Source organism: Mastacembelus armatus, chromosome 17 (assembly GCF_900324485.2).
Source record: "Mastacembelus armatus chromosome 17, fMasArm1.2, whole genome shotgun sequence".
Classification (NCBI taxonomy): Eukaryota; Metazoa; Chordata; class Actinopteri; order Synbranchiformes; family Mastacembelidae; genus Mastacembelus; species Mastacembelus armatus.
The window spans coordinates 8,624,939-8,647,734 of NC_046649.1; the positions used below are offsets into that span (position 1 = coordinate 8,624,939).

The window sequence follows — 22,796 nt, forward strand, 5'->3', positions numbered from 1 at the left end:
ATTAAAACTCTCTGAGAAAAACTCAAAAATGTGCATTTCAAAACCTGAAATACAAAGTTGTCCTGTGACTTTTTAAGTTTGGTAATAAATTAAGAGTAATTTGTTGCAATAATATGTGAAAGTGTTAGATTGTGAAAAGTCAAAGCGTCCGTTACATCCATTTGTTAGAGCAAATTATCGGCCTTTATTACAAATGTTGGTGGCGATAAATGTGTCAAGTATAAAATAATTTAGGCCGTTTGGGGGTTCCCTTTTTACTGTTTTGAACAGAAATCAAACTAAATACATGTTTATTTTGAAATCACTAGAGGGAGCCCTATACTCTATACTCTATACTCTACTCTGCAACTTCCACAGAAAGTCAATTTGAAATGAAAATCACCGTGAGACATCACAGGCTAAGTGGAGGGGCCCAATGGCCAAAGGCCCTCCCCATGTAACATTAGTTTGGCCAGGGTAACCAGAGGGCATGTGAGGTAATTTAGTACAACTATATACCATTTCACCATCTAATACCCCACATGTTGGTAAATGAGTCACTGTAGCATTTTATTTGTTAAATTCCTTAAATACCTGACTGAACAAAATGTAACGTGGCTTTTGCTGACATCTTGTGGCTGGCAGTGAAAAGATGTTTACATTCATGCATATATTCCTTTGGTTTGATATGAAAATATAGATTCCTACAGCAACAGAAAGTTTACAACCTAAATATAATAATAATAACGATAAAGAATAACTCTAACAGACTCTAACTAATACACTATGCAGCTAAGTTGATTTTCACCATAAAATGTCTAGTTCAACAGGCATCATTGAACCACTGGACAGGATCAGATAGTGTGTAGCTCTACCCAGATAATCCAGATCATTTGCCTTTTGTTATGACGTATGGGAAACCATAGGCTATAGTTTTAAGTTAAAATTTCTGAGTATTGTTTCATGTTTGAAATTACTATGAAATATATATTCCATTACATAGTGATCATGAGCTTGTGTAGTACCACTGCAAGTGGTAGATCAAGTATCACAAGTTAAAAAATACTGACAAAGTACAGTATATGTGCAACAAAGAAAGGAAAGAATTGTAAATAAAATTAATTTCTCTTCATATTCATTGTAAGGTATTCATCTTCTTGTTTGGGTCAACCTCAGCTCTTCAGTTTTATGTTATGTAAATCAATTTTGTATTTTTGGATGCTTTGTATACAACATTGCCTGACAGTGATCCAAATAATTTATTAGTGTCACCTTACCGGTGAAAGAAAATTCTACAGAATGAAAATGAAATCAATAATGATTAAAAACATATGCATAGTGTTTGAATCCATTATTGTTTTAATTAACTGTGTAATGTAGCAGTGGCCTTCCATACGTTTTACTGCAGTATTTTCACAGAATTTGCTGTAAAGTTCCTAATTATTTGTCACATGGGCCAGATAGACAAAATGAATACCCATAATACATTTGCTGCATTAGTAAATACCTAAGCAACCCAGAGCATGTTATTTTTGCTGCAGCCTAGTGAGAAGCTGGCATGAATACATATACAGTCCTCAAATCTCTGTGATTTAGTCAGTGATGACTCTGCTCACAAATACGGCATTATGAGGAAGAAGTTTATTGAGGAGCGATACAGAGACACAGAAAATAACAACCGATGCATTTCCCCAGATTAACATTATGCCTTCTGCTAAACGATGCCATTTCACTACAATTGGAACCATTTCGTTGTTGGTCTTCAGCAGAATTTTTTTCAGCTTCATGATTCTCTTTCTATATTTTGCTTTGGCAATACAGAATTGTAATTCATGCCAGTAAGGCAGTCTAAATTAGAGAGAACAGAGCATTTAGTGACTATAGAGAACAATTAAAGCGCTAGGATTCTTAATGAGGTTTTTATAGTCCACAGGTACAGTATCTCCTTATCATTACCTATATACATCAGAACACAGTTTGGGCCCACATACACAATAACAAACTGACAGAGAAGCACTTTAACATCGACAATATTACCTTAAACTCATATGCAGATGCTGAGTGACTGCCTGGCTTCAAAGGTGAGTAGAGGAAATAAGAGAGGTTAGAGGAGTTGAGGACTAAGAAAGAGGGGTAACTTATTTTGTGCATGGAGTTGCATGTTTCAAACCTGAGAACAAGGCTAAATGGAAACATGTAAAAGCATGTTCTCTGTTCATTCATGGAGGAACTTACAGTATGAACAACTTTTGCCATGTTAGGTAGCAACTGTTTCTGTTTTTTTTTTTTGTTTTTTTTTTAAGTTTTCAGCATCTGAATAAGAGCCTAAGGCTGCAAGGGTCACTATTTGACCACTGATACAGCACAGGTCGACAAGGTTAAATGCATTGTTGAGGCTGTTTCCATATAGAGAATACTGAAGGTGCTCCTCAGCCTTGCTATGTGTGTATGGCTGCTACTACAACACAGGAAGAACTCACAAAAGTCCAACATTAATTTTACCCTGAAGGGTTTTAAGATTCATCGTTAACAGCTTTGACCATGAAAACAAATACAACTCAAACGCCAACAAACGTGCAGACAGACAGCACATGCACACGTGTCCTCACACACTCTTACACACATACACAGAATTACTTGCACACAAACACGCAAATACACACACATCCTAAAATATAACTTTTGTTCCTAAGAGAGCTGATAACTGATACTTACTGTAGGAGGGCATTATAGAATAAATTAATACAAGAATAAATCAAACTCAGCCTACATATAGGCAAATTAGTCCCTCCCCCCGTGTACATACATACACACACACACTCTACATACACACACTCCCATGCAATAAAAGCAGCTTATGTTCCATGCTGCATTTTGGACGAGTAGGGCAGTACAACTGCTGAGCGTATTTTCATGTAGAAGCAGCAAGTGGGGGTAATGGCTAACTTGGTGAAGGGTTTCCGGGGACTGATACTGGGGCGTGGATCTGCTAAGCAAAACTGGACCACAGGCGAGCAACAAGCGCACATACACATACACCACAAGACAAGCACCATACTGTACACAGATATATGGACATCGTCAGCTGGCAGAAGATTGAGGGTTAAAGGGGTCAAAGACAAAGGTGAGACCGGGACAGCAGAGCCATGGCTAAGAGTGGAGGGGTGAATTGGATGAGGGAGGGGGATAAGGGAATGAGGAACCCCCTTTGAATGATTATGGTGGGACTTGTCTTGTGGGAGATGGAGGGGGCCGTCGACTAAGGAAGGGAATGAATAATGTGATGTAAGCAAAGTGTCAGAGAACAGGAAAGATAAAAGAGAAGACAAGAAAGTAATCTTTAGTGTTTACATAAGGTTAGTAAATGCTGTCTAAATATATATGTAAGGTACAGAACAAGAATGATATGTTTTTACTCTTCTTATAATGGTCTGTATAACATCTTCCTCAATTACAAATGATATAAACTTCCTCTCGCAATAGGTTTTTCTAGCTTAGCACAAAGACTGAAAATTGATTCTGACTAGACTAAGGGCAGATAACCCATGTTCTCTGAGGGCCACTGGTGTCTTTTTTCTCCAGGTATCCCTACCCTGCCCAATCAGTCAGAAGCTGCAAGATACAAATTCACTTTGACTTTCCACACCATCATCTGAAATGGTATCTTCCAGCTTCTGATTGACTGAACACACCTGATCCAGGTAATCAGCAGTGGGTAGAGTAGGGGTAGATGGAAAACAAGCAGGACAGTGTTCCTTGAGGATCAGGGTTGAGAACCACTGTTTTAGTGTATAATGTGTGAAGACTGCACTCACCTGGGGATGCTGGGAGGGGCCCTGTTCGGGCGGCTGGGAGCCTGAGGGCTGTCCGCACTGTTATTGAAGGGCCCGAGGGGCCCTGGGCGGTTTGGTGGTGGTGGGGCCCCTCGAGGAGCTGGGCGCTGGCCTGAAGACATCCTCCTGGGGGCAGTGGGGCTGGGTGGAGGAGACCTGCGGAGGGGAAAGGATGCAGAGTATTATACTGTTATAGGAATGAAGAACACAGCTAAAAACAGTATTTTGAAATGATAATGTCACCATCTGTTTTCATTACAAATGTATTTGTGTAACCATTTTCATTTCACTATACCTGCGACCACCACTGGTTCCTCCCACCCAGGATGTGTCAACAGGTGGAGGCAGGGGGACAGTGATAGTGGAGGTGGAGATATCACCGATGATGGCCAGGGCTTCCTTCAGGGCTTGGTGGGTCCTCAGCACCTCGTCCCTCCTCTGGGCCTGCTCCTGGGACTCGTCCATGAGGGAGTTCTGGTCACCTGCAGAATACAGCTGGGCCAAAAGCTCTGCATTGATGAAATCCTTCACCTAGTGGTGTAGAGAAGAAGTGCATGAAGATGAATGATACTTGAGAAAAAATAGAGAAAAATATAAACATTTTGTTGGTTGTTTATTCACACAAAGATTATCACCTTTACTTGAATACAATACGAAACCATTTTCCTGCTCCATGTAAATGAACACGAAAGTCAGTTTTCTTACATTGTTGATCATGAGATGCATGATGGTCTTGGGCATGAGGTCTCGGATGCACTTGTTTACTATAGCCATATAGGAGTCCACCAGGTTACGAATGGTTTCCACTTTACGCTCCAGCTGAGGGTCCATGGAGAAGTTATCTGTGGTGGTGGTGGTCTCACTCTCAACCTACAGTCAAGAGAAGAAATGAGAAATACATTAGTATAAATTAAAAGAAACAATGAAAAAGACATGCATTAGGGAATAATGATTCTGATAGTTCAGTACAGGATAATTACATTTTTCTGAAATAACATAACATGGACTCTAATGTATAAATGTTTGAAAACTATGGTAAACTGTTAATTGTGTTTTTTTTTTTACTAAAACTCCTGCATAACATGACAAAATCTGGAAAGGTTCAAAGGTTGTGCAACTAATTGTTAAAATGAAAAGATAAATTCTTTCTATACGATATTAAACAAAGAAGTTGGGCAAACAGAATAACAGTAATGTATGGCAGATACATAAATATTACATAAATAGATAAATAAATAATACTTACAGATTACAAAACATGGGGAAACAAAAGTAAAAAACAATGTCACGCAGGGAGTAAAGGAGCAAATGAATGGAGAAAGAATGAGTTTGCTAACCGTAATGGTCTTCTCAGGATAAACTCCAGCACGGAGGAGAGAAGATTTCCAGCTATCCACATCATCCTGAGAGTCACAGGCCAGTTCCAGGGTGCGATTGTCCTTGTACACATTCCTAAACAGCATACACAGGAGATTATATATGAGTCGAAGTCTATCCATCATCTACCGGTTATACTGGAACATCCAGGGCTGTGGGAGGCTGGAGGCAATCCCATTGACATTGGGTGGGAGGAGGTACACCGTGGACAGATCACCAGTCTATCAGAGGGCTGACACACAGAGACAAACATTCATGTTCACACTAAAGGGCAATGTAGAGTCACCGGTTAGCATAAGCCCAAACTGCATGTCTTTGGACTGTGCGAGAAAACCCAGGGAAAACCCACACAGACACAGGGAGAACATGCACGTCCACTTCGAACGGCCCCAGGGTTGAGTGGGATTCAAATCCGCAACCACCATGAGTGGAAACCACCACAGCTAAAAATTTTACACAATTTGTGCAAAATATGCAAAATACAGTATATAAGTTTATTTTATTTAATTAACATTAACATTTGATCTTAATCTATGAATGATTATTTTTTAACAAAATATGCACAATGTTCCCCATTGTTACAGAAAATGTTCAACTAAAGAGATACACACTGACATCTGGAAGTATTGACAGTCTAATGGGTTATGTGCCTCCTTCCATGTGGAAGATTTTGTTGTTTAACTTTGTTTTAGGTTTTGAGCCAAGAAATGCTTATGGGATAAAGAAACCAAATTGCCATAAAACCTTTTACAGGACATTCTGCAGCAATTACTGACGTTTTTGGCATGATACTAAACCTTTGAAACAGATTCACTGTGTTATGAATAGGTTACAGTCCTGTTGAGGCAATCATCTCCTTGATTTTCCTATGTCATTATCACCAATCCACTATTACAACATCAAGACCTTCAATGACCCGTGTTTTTCTAGTAATTCCACACATACCACTGTAAAATGTCTAGTAAAATGTCTGAGATGACACAAGTTGAGCTGAAGCTCTATGGAAAATACGTTTTTCTGTATACACACGTATGCAACGTACTGTACATAACACTTAACCCTCAACATTCTGCTAAATAGTTTAGTAGTTTTTAGTAGTTTTTATTAAGAAAATGTGTTTAACCTATGTTATTGCTCCATGGAAATAAAAAATGGAAAGAAAATATTCTTCCTTTGCTTTTTTTCTTCGTAGGGATATTAAAGAGTTAATCTAAAACATATTTCAACCTCTGCACCAGCACACAGGCCTTGAACACTCTAATACAGATTACTGCATGTGATTGCAGTACATTGCAGTACTGCAGTACATTATTGCAGTAATGCAGTACATTATTTGCAGGTACATTCGCTGTAAAGCGAAAAAGTCAATTCTCACAGCTGACCTTGACTCTGTATTGAAAATGCAGAATATGTGCTTGCTGGACATGAAACTCTTCTCCACATCGCGGACCTTCAGGTTGTCCAGGGGAAGCATGTACTTTTTCTCCTTCTCCTGTGAATGAGAAAAACAGAAGGTATGGATCACGAGGCCCCTGATGACTAATACAATTCTCTTTTCCTTTGAATTTCTGACTTTGGCACAAACAATTGCATTATATGATGTAGGGAAGAGAAAGGTGAATTTTTTAAAGAGGGAGGGTGAGCAGAAAGAGTAAGGGGTGACAGGAGGGAGGAGGAATGGGGGAAAAATTAAAGTGGGAGGCAGGGGGAGTGGGTGGAGAAGTGGAAGCAGGGAGAGAAAGGGAGAAGGAGAGCACATGTGGAAGTCATTACAGTGTAGGTCAAGACACAATCTTTCTTCACGGTGTGTTTTACTGGGAGAGCTGGAAGCTTAAGGCTGAGGAAACTCTGGCTGTGGTAAAGACAGGGAAAATGCAGAGATATGAAAGCACTGGAGGTCCAGATAAAGCACTGCTCAAATATAATGTTTGTCTTCTGAGGTGTGGCCTCTGACAGATTCAAGGAGGGCCTGTGACGGATGCTTATGATCAAGAAACTCTGCTCTTCATTTTTTGCACTCTATCCTAGCCTCTGTCTTTTTTAACTCTCTGTCTTTTTTCTTTTATCCCTCCCCCTCTATATTTTTTCAATATTTTTTCTTTCCATACCAGAGGGGCCCACTTCCTGTCTGATTTTTTTTTGAAGAAGGAGGGAGAGAGAGTGAGAGAGAGATTAAATGACAGCCTGGCGTTAAAACTCAACATCTGGTAGTGCTTAGCAGCACACAGAGAATCGGGGAAGGAGGGAGAAGTTAAAGAGACGGTGGGTGAAGAAGGAGGAGGAGAGACCAAGAAGAAGAAGAAGCACAAAAGTGGATTTGCAAAAGATTTACAGAAGAAAGCCCACATCTGGTCTGATGGCCTGGAAAGCGGTGGTACGTGTTTTCAGGTAAGAATTAAAGATGATGAGGAGAGAAAAAGGGGAGACGACAAAAAACTCAGCAGGCCCCTCTGTGTTGTATTCCCCAAGGGGTCACTGCAGGCCATATATGGTCATACAGGTCCCCTCCCTCTTCCTCCTCTCTCTTCCTCTCCCTTTCTCGCTCACTCACTCACTCCCCCCCCACCCCCTATGTCTCTCTTTCCCTCTTTTTTGTGATATCCCCTCCCTTAACGTGCAGCCAGTCTGTCCCAGTCGTCTGAGCGAATATGCCACGTCAAGGCTGGATACTCTTCATGGCCGGCATGACCAAAATGGACCGCGAGGGGACCCAGAGCTCAAGCATCTACCAAAACAAATAAACACCCCAAGAGACGTGCACCAAAAAAGCTGGGGAAAGCCACAAACATGGATGAGGCGAATCACAGTTTCGAGGGGTTTTCGATAGACGGGATCCTTGCTGCCAAAATGGAGAGGGGCGAAGGGAGGGCACAGACGACAGAGCCGCGAGCATCTGGAAGGGCAGAAAACAACACACAAGGCCTGGCTCTTAACTCCGGCTCCGTCCACCCAGTGTTCAGACTACCTGTTCATTGTCATACTGGTGTACAGTAGTCTGCACATTGGTTAGATTGGGCATGGACCCTCTTCTGTCAGTCTGTCTTTCTGTGTCACTCTCCCTGTCTCTCTATTGGCATTTCAGGTCTCCAAGATGTGTGTTTTTTTGCATCTGCTGCCTTCTCCTCACTGTCTGCTATTTTTAATCAATAATAATCTGTATTTGATTTGTCTTTATCTGTATTTTGCCCTACGTGCATTCTAACACTCACCACTTCCTTTTCACTTCTTTACGGAATAAACATGTCACACATTTTCAACACTAACTCAAGACTTAACAAATCACTGTGAAAAGGGGTGTTCAAAAGTGAAGGTTGAGCCAGAGTGATGTAAAAGTTTACAGCCACAACTAACAAAATAGCATAATTTATAGCATGAAGGAGTAAGTGTGCAGGCTGCTAGCCTGGTGCTCTGATGAAGATGTGGTCCACTGGAAGGGGGAGGTACGATTGTGGCTGCAAAGCATCAAACACAGGCCAAAGGAATGAAGGGGCAATCAATCAAGTGGAGTTTGAAAATACAGTCAGACACCTCCAGTGAAGTTATTTCAGTGGGTGGCCAAACGGACTTGGGCTTAGGCGACTGATGTATACTAGATTGCTCTGGTGTCAAATAACTGCAAAAAGCTAGTAGGAAAAGTGTTTCGCAGATGGAACAAGAAATTCATCAGCAAAGCTACAGTGCAAGATGAACATATGTACAGCTAGCTATGTTATTAATTTGTGATAAAAGTATGAAAAATACCTAGAATTTACATACAACTCACTGTTGCATGTGGAATATTTTGCATTATCATATAGGGACAAACAGTGACTTAATGTCATGAAATTAAGAAAACAAAAAAGGGGGTATTGATATTTAATATAGGTTTCTCTGCACTGAAACTTTGGAGGCTAATGTTTGGATTAAAAACTTCTGATTTTCCTGCCAAGAATGTGAACAGTTCCAAAGTAACTGCCAACCGCACCAAGAGAGGGCGGAGAGTGTGCGAGTGTGCATGTGCATCCTTGCGTGAGCACATGCACACGTATGTGACTACAGAAAGTTCACAGAGTGTAAAATAGAAATACACAAGGCGAAGCAGAGTCTATAATTTCCTACATTACCACACTAACGTATCAAATGACGATCTGTAGGCCCAGTGCTGTGCGGCCTATGGGCTGTCTGAGGGCCGAGTCCGCTTTCATATATTTTGGGTGTCTGTGAGTGAGCACTTGGTGAGGATTGGGACTTTTCCAAATTTGCAAAGGAGAAGCGAATGCCTAAAGTCCCAGTGGAAAGAGGTGGGGAGGGAAGAAAGAGAGAAAAGAGGGGAAATGCCAAGACAAAGGCAAAGATGAATGGAAAGAAGGAGTGAATGACAGAGCCAAGGCCAAATTCTTCACATACGTAATTGCTAAAGTGCTTCATCATGATGATGATGCTATTCAGTAAGGACAGCATGCTCACAATTAGTGAGCAGGTTGAGCTGATCTAAAGTGGAACCACATATAAAAATCTATTTGATAAGGCTGATACGGCTGGAGGGAACGCTGCTGTCTCAAGTTCTCCTTTTGCTATAATGTCGTGAATCACTCTTGGAACTGCACTTTGGCAAAAGACTACACAATGACCAATAAATAAACAGCAAAGCAGCAGCTGGCTGAAAGAGTTGCAGTGTGTCTGCCTATCTACACTTGCTGTGCAGAATATCCTGCAACCTGTACAGCAGGCACAGACAGGCAGATGGACGTCAGCCCACCAAATAAGCCAGTGGAATGTACCGAATGCTGCATCCTTTCGATGCAGGCTTGTGGGTGTGCTCTCCTCCAAAACCTGTATGCTGCTGCTGGTCTGTATTGTTAATTATGAAGGAAATAGCCCTGATAAAATTCTGCTTTATAAAGAAAGACATCCAACAGATCTGAGTCATTTATCCACCATGTGTTTAAAATTGTTTACTGGCTCTGTTCTCTATAATATCAAGCTGTTATCTATCATTCTTAGTTTATTAAAACAGAAGTCAGTACAGAAAGAGCAATTCTACTTACTATCTGTCATCTGTTCTGACTTTCATCCTCTAAATGAATTTCCTTCCCTAGCAGACATTCAGGTGAAACAGAATTAGCACATTTTTATATTTAAACACACTTACTGGATTCTGAATGAAAAAAGAAAAAAAAAAAAGACCACAAACTTTCTAATTTTGCTACTAAAATTTAAAGCTGTTAACTCTGTCTATCGTTCAATTCAGGGCTGGTAGTGTACAGTGAGTTTTTAAAGCTTTTTTGCTTAAAACAGCTGCATGCTGTGGCATTTTGAGAGTGGAGAGTGAAGCAAAACAGCTGTGGTCAGAGAATTAACACACACTAAGACACAGACAAACTATGGGGAGTTGCATTGTCAGGTGATAATTATCTCTCTGAGTCACCCCCTACACACTGCACAAAGTGCAATGATCTGTTTTGATCTGCTGTTAATCTAAAAAATATTAATTAGAGCAGCTTAATACTCACCTCATCATCCTTGAACCACGAGAGACTCTCTGCAGTGAGCACAAACCAGTATTCCTTGGCGCCTCCCTTCATGATGCTGATGTTGTTGATGGTCAGCCAGCCTTTACGGATGACCTGAGGGGACGGTAAGGTCAGAAAGTCAGAAATATCTGTAATGAATAATATATATATATATATATACACACACACACACACACACACACACACGCAAAAAAGGAACATAAAAGGATGACAAGTGTTATCTTTAAAGATTCTGATTAAAAATGACTCACCTGCCTCTAAAACAACAATCTGCAGAACTAGCCCAAAGTAATGTGTACAAATCATAAATGCATGGATTGCATGTGTGAAATGTGTGTGAAGGTCAGGTTACAGGTGTCATTGTGTCTTTGTGCCTCAGACAGAGCCTAGCAAGTGACTGGGTGGAAATGCATTCAAGCAACAATGCCACAAGCAGAAACCTGTGTTAGCTTGTTAAGTGGCCATTGTGTTAAGTGCTTCAAGCACACAGTAACTCATGTCTGTGTTTCCGTGTTAGGTGTATTAGCCCTACAGGCCTGTGCACACAGTGCCAAGTGATTATTAGGTTAGATTACTGTCAGACTTGCACCACCTAAGACTCACTAAGGAGGTTACCCAAATCATTACAAAGCTGCTCTGCCATAGGCACGAAACAAAGTTGTTGGCTGGATCCATCGAGCAGTAACAGAAATTTCATTTTTAATGCTGAGTCTTAGAGATAATTAGATATTTTAAATGCTAAGGCAAGCAAATTTTTTTAAGTTCTATTTGATTAGTTGGCAACCCCTTGTAGTCTCCAGGTCTTGGTGGGTGGAGCAGGTGTTAGAGAGAATATGGTTAGAGAGTAAACTCTTACAATCAGGCCTGAAGCGGGAGGAGAGGAGGCCTGCAACAGGAAGGAATGTGAAGGGTTTTAGACACCCTATGGCACTAAAAAATGCCAACTTTTCTAGTGAAAATGCCTCTGCCCAACAGTAGCCTACATAACCACTGACCTGTCAGAATGGAAAATGAGAAAATGACAGGTTTTTATGCAGCAGTGCTGGAGAGCACCACACAATGGGCAGAAGTGTTACTGCAGGTACAAATGACATTGTAAACCACCACAATGAGCGATACTCACCAACAGAAACCCATAACAGGGCTGCTGAGATTCTCACTAAGGGATGGGGATGAAATGCAAAGTGGCACCTTGATGACACAGGAGGGGTTCAAACAAAGGGAAATGTCTCAACAACACCAGTGATGATGGTGGCATAAAGTAAGAGAACCCAAAGTGGTTCTTTTAAAGAGAAAATCATAAAACCAAAGCACTGGTGCCCCACCAAATCTAATAATGCATGCATGACTAAATAAACTTAAACTTAATAAAATAATTAAAAAAAATTATGTAAAGATGTATGTAACATAAAATTTGTGCAGATTACACAAATGAAAGAGAGCATCTTGCATCAGATCACTTTCATTCTAATGCAGTATTTCTGTGTTTGCAGTAATCATCCTCCAACTGCGTGGGAGTGCAGTACTCCCATGGTCATGTGCTCTGCCATTTGTATGTGACACAGTTCATTACAAATGCTCACCTGATTTCCAGCTGAACTCTGGCTCTTATTAGTCTGACTGCTCCTCTGCTGCGCACTGCAGTGGAGACACAACAAAACAGAGATGGCAGGAAAGAACGGATGATGGGGTCAACAAGGCATAGGATGGAGGAGAAAACCATAATAGAGACGAAGGATCTTCTAAATGAGCCGGACATGTTCGATGACACAAAGTTGATCATTGTGGAGGCAAATGAAGGGAGTATTTACTTAGCAAAGCCGATGAAGTCCTCGTGGTTAGTGTTGATGTAAGAGAGCTGGATGTCAATCACCAGCAGAACCTGAAAACAACCACAGTTATTGTGAAGTGAGTGTAGCTGATTCTTGAAGGTTTGACAAGTATTGGAAATATGCCCTTTCACTTATCCCTGCTGTTCTCATGTTTGTACCCTAAATATGCAGCTACAACCATCAGCCCAACTAGGTTACATTAGCACAAAGACCAGACCAGTAAATAAAACAACTACCAAACTCACTACATGCTGTCGGCCCACTTATTAGCCATTATTTTTTTTTTGTTTTTTTGTACAGCTCAAACAAACAAGATATAATTAACTTGTGAATGTGAGAGGCCCTTTTGTTGTTTCCCTTCTTCCTGCTAAAATAAGATAACTGGCTGATGGTGACAGCGTACAACATGGGAGCAAGGGGATTTTGTCAAATGATTTCTTTAAATGTGTACATACTGTATATTATACAGTATGTAGCTATATTAATGATATTTTTTTATGTTAATTGGTAGCTTACAAAGTGAGATATGAATGTACAGCAGGTCTCTCCATGTGAAGAAAAACTGGATGCATATGTGACTATAACTTTAAAAATAAAAGTATATTTTCATAACTTGAAATAAACAAGTGTTACCTGTTCCTTGGCCCGACTCTCTCTGTCTCTGATATGTGCAGTCACAATTCTCTCGGTTTCCTCGCGCAGCCTCGGGAAGCATTCCAGCTGAAAACAGATCACACATCATAAATGTGAAATAATTAATAATTCAAAAACCACAGCCACAACCAAATGGAAAAGTGAAATTTTTATTTGTCCTCCTTTTCTTCCTCCCCAGCTTATACATTTTTTAACTCTAAAACAACATGCTGGTATTATAGCAGTGCAAAACAGCCCCACAGAAGAAGAGTTACCTTGTTGGAGCACTGGCGCACAGTGTTAATCAGTTCCTGGATGACCATGTCCACACACTTGACACAGGGCTCCTTCAGCTTTATGATCTGCTTCTTCACAATGGCCTCAAATGCCATGTCTGGGGTGAAAAGTCCAGTCCTGAAGTCCACAAAGAAGAACAGAAACATGAATGAAAAATGTTTTCACTAATACTCAGTAAAATTACATATACTTTAATATAGTGGTAGTGGTTTGGTTCTCGGGCGGCAAATCGTTTGGTTGAATATAGAGACACACATGGACTGAACTTTAAAAAAAAAGAAACACTACACACTCCTCCCTTGTTCATAAATCCAAACCAAACTAAATATTTTCAGTCTGTTTGCATATCAGATTTAAAGATCTATACTTTTATTTTGTTTTTTCTGCTGTGATGTTTCTTACACTATTGGATTTACATTTTAAATACTTAAATGTATAGCTTTTTTAATGCAGACTTATGTGTCTGATTTAAATGGTCAACATGTAGACAGACTTTTACCAAGAGGAGAACCACCTGTGGGACTCCACAGTGAGGGATGGGAACACATATCTGAGCCCGGTAGACAAATTTCTACCTGATACCGTGGATGTTCTTGATGGCATAACTGATCTCGCGACGCATCTCCTTCTCATCACACTCCATCTGAGGAAAACAGAGAGAGGGTCAAGAGAGAGGGGCTTTCAATGGTGGACCCGGAAAGCAGAGTTATAAAATGTTAAAGTTGAGAAACAGTATGACAGAGTTACAACAAAGATAAGAAAATAATACCACCAAGCTGAATTTGCATTAAAATTTCAAACAGGCATAAAAGTGAAGCTGTTTAGGGATCATCCAACAGAAAATCTGTCTACAAAGTGTCCATGCAAGTCATTTAGAAGTGTATTTCTGTGTAATGATAATTGGCAGATTTTTCACTTGTGGCTTTTTTAATGCCTTCTTGGTTTATGTCCATTATATCACCTTGACCAGTTCAAAGGGGAAACGCTCGTGGAAGATACGGTTAATTTTTGCTCCACCAGACAGCTCCACTGTGTCCACCTGATCTCCTGAACCCTCAATCCTCTTCTCAAAGTCCACAGAGAACTGCTGCACCATCCTGAGACACAAGAATGAAGACTATTAAACATATAATGCCAACAGTATGAGCTGAGTAAAGCAATGAAGAAATTCTGTAGTTTACATATTTTCTGGAAAACAAATCTCATGTAACTGCTTTTGCCGTGAGAAGAATGGGGTACTGACTGCAACAGCTGCTTGGTTTTACGAGACGGGTCATCGGGTCGGTATCCCCGGTATTCCTCTGCCTCCTTGTCCAGAGCCAACAGCTGGGACTGCAGCTTGCTGCGGAAAGCTGGCAGTGTGTCCCGGATGTGGTTGGTCAGTTGCTATAAAGACACATCCAACAAAAAGAAACAAATCAAAATTGTGCAGGGCCATCAATACTGTAAGTAGATTGTGTTGTAAGTATTTCGGCTGTATTGTCATCTTTCAATCATGTTTTTCAGAAGAAGTTTTTAATCTCAGAAGAAGCCTCAGTCATAGAATAACTGGAAATTAAATGTGATGTGGAATGCCTGCCTGAGTGGAAGCATAAATTTTTAGGAGCTGAACTAGAAAGACTGAATGCATTTTCCACCTACTGAAAGTCTTGACTCACCCACACTGATGTGCCATATAATGGAAATGAAAAAAAAAAGTAGGCCACTCTTCATTAATTATGTAAAGTGGGTGAGAGTAAATCTATGATCACCTGGTTGAGCACTTTTTGCAGGCGTGGGGTGCCCATTTTATCGGCCATGTGCCTGTAAGCTGGGTGGGACAAGAAGAACTTCCTCTCTGCCTCCAAAGCTGCCTTGATATCTTTCTTACCATCGATGTCCTTCTGACTGCGATTCACTACTCCAATATAACCTGACAATGAATAAAAGGGGCATGAGAGGTTTTGAATAGAAATGAAAGAAAACAAGCAGCGATTGCACTAACATGGGCAGAGAAACAAGGCCTGTCTTACTGAAAACTATAAGACACTACAAGAATCCAAAGAGATGCAAACCTCTTCTCAGTGGCAGCAGCTTGTTTTCCAGTACATCTCGGGCATCTGTGCCTTCGTCCATCAAATCCAATTTGGTAATCACTCCAATAGTCCTCAGACCTATAAAGAACATGAAAAATAAAAAAGGATGTAGTGAAAAATATAAATGTAGAAATGTGTTTACATGGGCTTACATATCTATATCTATCTATATAGTCAATAATGAAAACAGTAGCATATAATCATCACATTGAGCCTATGGAGACAACACTCCCATAGCACATGTGTTGCAGTTCATAATCTACTAAATATTCATTATTTATTTATTAGATATCTTCTATTTCACTAAATAGACCAGCGTACTCTCCCAGGAATCATTACACCTTTTCCATTCTTTGATTTTTATTGCTTCTAAGTCCCATCCATGATGATGTGTTCATGTGTTAGTTTACTATTATTGTAACTTGATTCAGTTGATTTTTCTGCTAATTTTTAAATTACCACCCAGTGAACTTGGGACTTTCAGGGCTCATGGAAGATTTGGCCCTAATCAATCTTTGAAGTCAGCTTCCTTCCTTTCTTTATTCCTCCCATTTCCAACCAGTTAACATCAGTTCCCTCTCAGATCCTTCCACCTCACTTTCCTTGTCTAATGTTGCTCATCCCTCCCCAAGGTTACATTGTCCAGGCCCTCCTGCTCATCTTTGCTAATTCATCCTCCTCTCCTCTCCTCTCCTATATCCTTCTCTGTTGTCTGAAGGTCAAACTCTGAGTATTAAATTCATCTGATTTCATTCCTCTTCCTAATCTTTTCTCATCACAGAATCTGCTTTTTTTCCACCAATGTGTTTCAAATCTTTTTCCTTTTCTTTCCTTCTCTTTCCTAATTTATCTTACCATACCATATAAGCCTCTCTCATCCTCCATATTCCCCATTTTCTCAGCCCTTCATTTCTAATGATAATATGACACTTGATCAATCCCTGTTGGGAAATTCTGTTTCCACATTCAGACAGGTCAAAACACAAGGTCAGACACTGAGCACCTTCCCTGAAGCTGGTAGAGATTCAATGGCTGGTTTAAGACAGCCAAAAGGCCAATCTTGTGTTTCTTTGTTTTCTTTTATTCCCTTTTAAAATCTCTTAAAAACAAACAATTTTCCTTCCTTGCCTCTACACCCATACCTTACCTTGGGGATCAACATCCTTTGCCAGTTTCAGGGCGTCTGAGTTGGCCAGGTCAGTGTTGGCTGGAGTGACAGCCAGGATCAAGCAGCTCTCTCTGGTGATGAACTGCATGATCATGTCCCTGATCTGCTGCTCAATGTCCGCAGGCTGGTCTCCAACAGGCACCTTAGTGATCCCCGGCAGGTCGATGAGAGTCAGGTTCAGCACTGTATGATTAGAGGAGAACAGTAACATGTTATTGCTGTGACCTATTGCTAGTCAAATGGGGAACTTCATTATTTGCTTTAAATTCATTAAGTGTTTTAGTTGCATCTTACAGCTGAAAAAGCATAAATGTTATTATGATCTGGTCATATATTCCAACCTGTCCAAAACAACTAAACATAGTTACAGAGAAAAAAAAAACCCACATACCAGCAAATAATGGCTAATAGCTAACAGGCTGGGGTTGCACCCACTATTACAACATTTATTGCTACATTTTTGCAGACACATTTACTATTGGTTGGCACCAATAAAACATACAGTGTTACTTAACTGAATGTACAGTATTTGAAAACTGTAACTGTACTTTCAAATACAATTATTTTAGGTACATAAGCTTTATACCAAACTCAGCTAAATGTAGATTTGTGTCATTTTGTTTGTGTTTTAGAATACAAAGTAAATTCAAGTGACTGGGCAATATAAGATAACACTATTTGGTTGTTTAAGGAATTTAACTATATTGGCACAATGATTTCAAATTATATTCAGACTATATATTCAAAATCTATTTTTTTCAGTTACCCAGTCTATACAACAGTTTCTGAAAAAGCCCCCATGCAAAAAACAAGATGAAAGGTAACTGTCAATTTTCCAGTCACCTCTGTCTGTTCAAGGACAACATTCACATTTACATCCAAAGCATATTTGAACATGCTATATTCAGTCTTTAAAGCTTCTGGTGGTTAAAGGAAGGATGTTGAGTTACTGCTTTCGCACCATGAGGGGAGTAAACCCGCAGGTTGATTGGGATGGGAGATATGCCTTTGTTGGCCCCCGTGACACGGTCTGTCTCTCCCTCAATCTCCTGTCGAACCTCATCAAAGTCTGTGAACTTCTTCCCTTTGCAGTGGAGAAATTCAGCCCATTCTAAGCGGACACAAAAGTAGAATATAAAACTAGGATTAGTGGTGGCAGTGCTGTGTGTGTCTGAGGGAAAAAAGCCAGGGGAAGAAAACACAATAACATTTAAAAAAAGAAAAGATGGGAGGCTGCATTTTGATTGTGTGTGTGTGGAGGGGTGTAAATGTGTGTGCTCCCACCTGCAGTGGCACTGATAAGCTGCAGAACCAGGGGCCTACGGGTGACAATACCAGATCCACGAGGCAGAAAGTCCCTGAGGAAAAACAGAATCATTGGTTTTAAGAATGAAGCTCACTATATCAAAGTGCAGCCAACATAAACAAGCGTGTAGTCATGGCTAATGACGCTATAATGACATGTTCATCTTGATGCTTTTTTGTGTTGACATACAAATGTCTTATAATTACAGCAAACCAGCTGCTGCAGAGTCTTCAGTGTCATTCAGCTACTATGCTGTAAGCAGGTTCAACACACTCACACACAGTGGAGCGGGTCCTGCAGCTGTGCTTCAACGGTGCAGGACTTTCTGACCTGCGTCTCATTTAAAAATGATGATTTCACCATTTCCTGGGAGTCTCACAATGTGCGTGAACATGTCAACTAGTGTGCACATGCACATGCAAGTACACCCTACACCTGACAACCAGCACCACTGCCTCATATCCTGCAGGTTTGTTCCAACCTTATTTTACATATCGACCCTCAGAACGCCCACAAGTGGGATGAGTTAAAAAAAGACAAGCCCCCTATTTGTCCATTCAGCGCTGTACTGAGCCAGTTCTGGACAGATGGACCATTACTCAGCATCACAAATCTCAATGAGGGCTGGACTTGGACAGAATCAATGCACCCATCTGGAGCAGTCAGAAATGAACAAGAAATACATTATTCAGTCAGTGAAGACAATCTAGCTATCTAGCTAATAGCATATAGCTAAAGATAAAGAAATAAAGAAACCCAGTGATTTTGAATTATACTTCTGTAACTCGCTAAATTAAGTCTCAAAGACACTACAAGTCCCATAATGCTACTCAGTGAATCTTTTATAATACCTTAAGTCTTAAATGACCTCATATTTCATGCTCCATAGCCTCAGATTTAAACTTGTAGAATATCTGAAATGAGTCAGACATAATTCAAAATAACCCAGATGGCATCATCAGTCTCAGATTTTTTTCAGATTAGAAACCTTTTTGCAGAAAACTATTTACAACACAGGTTAAGTTAGTTGATTTTTTTATGTAAAAATCAGTGCAGTGACCCTTCAATTTGTCACATATGGTAACAACTAACAGATACTGTGCTACAATAAACGAATCAATTTAAAGACTTCATTTTTCAGCAAATGATTAAGCAGCACATCTGTTTAAAGGGCCTCAATCTCTTTCAACTGTGGGGCTACAAAAAGAGAATAAAGAAACTATGGGACTGAGCAGAGAATAAATCGATTTAGTTCAGATCTTTATTTGCATTGGCTCACTAATACCAAAATATAATGTCAGATAATGTACATTCAAGTGTGTTTTCTGCAGTGGTGGCTGCTATTGCTGCATGTACAGTAAGATGGTCTGGTCAGTGCAGTGACGTGTCTCATGAGTGTGAATTTTACATAACACAGTACATGACACTACCATTTTTTTATAACAGCACATATTAGAAAGTGGTGGATATTTCTAGGACTGTGAAGAAGCCTGGTTGCAATAGTTGCTGATTGGGCTGACATCCCCAAGGTGTTGCTCTAACCCAAATAGCTCTTTCCTCCTCTGTTAGTAGCCACAAGACAGAGTTGTGTGTTTAAAAATAGGCGATATGCTGCACAGAACATGACTTGAAGTGACTGATCATCACATGGTGCAACAGCAGTGACTCAAATCTGGGGTGAGATGTTTTGAACTGTGCACAGACAGCTTGGCCCCATAGGCCTCTTATGTCATCCTTAAGGTTTACGGGAGATGGGATTATCCTATTTCTGGTGGTCAATTTTACCTGCCTACAAAGTTTTCCAACACGGAGCTCTTTCCTGCGCTCTGGCCGCCGACCACTGCAATCTGCGGCAGGTCCAGGTTGCAGGCCTGACCAATGGAGCTGAAGGCATCCTGCAGCCTGTTGACCAGCGGGATCAGCTCCTCCATACCACGGTTTCCCATGGTGCCTTTAGACGGAGGGACTCGGAATCAGCGAATGGAGCGAGAGCAGGGAGGGGGGATGTGGCGCTGCTATATTAGTCCGGGATACCGCGGTGCTTGTTGATGTAGTGAAGTCATCTAGCCGCGCATTGCCCCTGGCCAAGCGAGGGTCAGAGCGACTGTGGAGAGAGAGAGAGAGAGAGAGAGAGAGAGAGAGAGAGAGAGAGAGAGAGAGAGAGAGATGCAGAAAGGGGAGATATGAACAGACAGGGACAGACAATTGCGCAGTTGCTTACCACCATAACCCCTCTCTCTCCCCTACTCCCCCCCCCCCTCCACTGACACACACCAACACACGCATGCACATACACAACGAGCGGCACGAAGCCCCATAGTTTCAAGGGCATTTGAATAGTGGAGCTCCATAGGCTGAACATAAGCACACTGAAAAAAGCCGTGCGCCCGAGGCTGCACAAATCAAACGCCGATTCCGCTGAATACGTGCGAAACAAAGCATCATCCGCCGCATGCAGATGTACACCGCTACACAACAGATAATAGTGTCTATTTAAAAATATATGTCATGGTAATAACCACAGATTGTGGTACTGTGCTGTGGTCAGCCTACCCCGCCTCAGGATTCCCTCGGTGTTTTCAGTGCCCGATGGTCCCGGTCGCTGTCCAGTGCTGAAACGACGCGCAGATCAAGCAGCAAAGACAAACCTGGACGATTACACAAGCACCACCTGCTACGGCCGTGCATCGGCTTGAGCTCAAATTCCTGAGCATTAACTGTGTTAGCCTGTGGGCTTCGCTACTGTCGGCTGAGTGTCAGAGAGGTTTCATTCCGAACACAAATTCGCATTTGACAGATTAATCATTTCCCCCTCTTCTCCTTTCCGCGGTGTAATTGCGAAGCTGCGCCTGGCTCCTGCACCATATAGACGCCGCGGAGGACCAATGAAAACCGCGAAATCCGGAGCCAAGGCAGAGAAACATGATGCCCCATTGGCTGAAAATGTACAGGTTAGGCCTACCTGAGCCCGCCCCCTGTTTACATCCGTGCAATTTCTGCCGTTGTGAGTCATGCGGCACGGCTGCGCATCGCTGCAACAGAGGAGGTGGATGCGCTCCTTCAGATCCCTGCAGTAGGAGTAGGAACCAGCTGTCGTAAATTTCATGCACTAACTTTTCATACGCGCCACAGGCAAAGACGGTCGTTTTATGGCACCTTGCTTTTTGCTTAGTGATACTGACATTATCGGCCCACGTTTGGAAACATAAAGCCTAAAGGGGTTTGCGCTGACTAAACACAAAAGTGTGACGCTTAGTCCCAGATTGTCACTGCGGGCCGAGGCTATAGCAGAAGCAGTCATGCGGAAAGGACGCTGCTATTCTGTCTTAAACTCTACCAAGACAACATCTGTGCCACATAATAAACGTCCCCCCTTCCCTGGATGTCTGCAATCTTAAAATGATCTATGAGGACAAAGCTCATTCTCTCTTCAAGGTCTTTTGCTGAGAGGTTAAAAAGAGACCTGATATGCATCAGGGACAACAGGAAAAGCTCTGTGCGCCCCTCTCCATTTTCCTCTGTCAGTAACACCTTATCGATTTTGTCAGTGTTTGCCCTTTTCATTATTGACAGCCATCCAAGGGTTGGTCTAGTTGGCAAATCATATTGTAGTGAATTGAAATATCACTAGGTGGCAGTACCAATCTGACCATATACATTGGTTAAGGGTACAAACTTGCTTTAGAACCGGTAATACACCAGCACGGACCCATAAAGCATTTGGTAACATTAGATTTCAGGGAAAACAATTCAAATGTCAAAATATAGGGGAAATAACCATAAGTAGTGATGTGCAACCTGTTTGCTTTAAAATCCCGGACGGTCTTTACATTTCAAGTGCAAATAAATGTGTTAGGATATTATGATAAATTATACTCAGATTAAATTGTCTGACTGCTGGACTGCAGTGGTTTATCTCAGGATACCTCCCTGCTACCTTACCTGACATGTACAGGATGTGTAAGTATCCAATAACAACATCAGTGCAACACCTCTCCAAAGATCCTGTTTCCTGAGGTATCTAGGACTGGGAGGACAGGCGGGTTGGTCTCCAGGTCAGCATTTAAGGTTTAAAAATATGGGTAGGACTGTTTTTAGATCAGCAACTGGCCGTCACTCCACCACTGACTGTCCGCCTACAGCAGGGCCACCATTACAGAGACCTCAGATGATTCAGGGGCATCAGAGCTGGAAAGGGTCCATGGGTCATTCCAGGAAGTGTAGACTACTTATTTATGCTGTCAAAGCTGCTAGTGAAATGTTTTCAGGGAGGCTAAATTGTTTTAGAGACACCCCTGTCACCTACATTGCAGTAAAGCATTGCAAAGCATAGTGTACTAGTGAACATAATATACAGTAGCATAGCACAGTGTTTGGTAATAGTGTGTTGTATAGTATAGAATTCTACTGCAGTACTATACAGTATAAAGTAATACAGTTTCAATTAGGAATTTTATAATGTATAGTATTTGGCCTATATTGAAGTAACATTAGCAATAGTTTACTCTAAATCATCTATCATGTTATGTTGTTTAAATCGTACCACACTGGAACACTTATGAACATCTTTTGTATATAGAAGTTAAAATAGCAATACAACAATATAAAACTTAAAGTCGTGGATTTGAGATCTTACTTTTTAAAGTCTCATCACTCTAGAGTGATGTACCTCTGTATTCAGCTCCATTCATCCTGGTGGTTCCAAACATCTTCTGTTTCACCATCACTGAGGTCATTGTGCTCCTGGGATTATTCAAAGCTTTAGAAATAGTCCCCCCCCCCC

At 41.1% G+C, this 22,796-nt stretch overlaps 1 protein-coding gene across 1 annotated transcript; it reads right to left on the reverse strand.

Annotated features, from left to right (window-relative positions):
- Positions 1 to 2,236: 2,236 nt before the first annotated feature.
- Positions 2,237 to 20,833, reverse strand: dnm3b (dynamin 3b). Its single transcript, XM_026313443.1, has 21 exons — positions 20,567 to 20,833; positions 19,799 to 20,117; positions 17,992 to 18,065; positions 17,669 to 17,818; positions 16,687 to 16,890; positions 15,519 to 15,617; positions 15,216 to 15,376; positions 14,708 to 14,850; positions 14,426 to 14,561; positions 14,040 to 14,107; positions 13,443 to 13,581; positions 13,168 to 13,254; positions 12,514 to 12,584; positions 12,286 to 12,340; positions 10,682 to 10,795; positions 6,572 to 6,681; positions 5,150 to 5,264; positions 4,518 to 4,682; positions 4,108 to 4,343; positions 3,795 to 3,968; positions 2,237 to 3,238 (listed from the first exon to the last, which is right to left on the reverse strand). The coding sequence occupies exons 2-21, from the start codon at positions 19,957 to 19,959 to the stop codon at positions 3,196 to 3,198; spliced, it is 2,505 nt and encodes an 834-aa protein (XP_026169228.1). The 5' UTR covers positions 19,960 to 20,117; positions 20,567 to 20,833; the 3' UTR covers positions 2,237 to 3,195.
- Positions 20,834 to 22,796: the final 1,963 nt, after the last annotated feature.

Bases quoted from the DNA above. Each gene is read 5' to 3' on its own strand.
- dnm3b (XM_026313443.1), bottom strand. From the start codon at position 19,959: ATGGGAAACCGTGGTATGGAGGAGCTGATCCCGCTGGTCAACAGGCTG. The intron at 4,344-4,517 runs GTAAGAAAACTG...CTACACCACTAG, and splicing joins TGCATCTCATGATCAACAAT to GTGAAGGATTTCATCAATGC. The intron at 3,239-3,794 runs GTGAGTGCAGTC...TCCCTTCCTTAG, and splicing joins GCCCCTCCCAGCATCCCCAG to TCGACGGCCCCCTCCATCTC.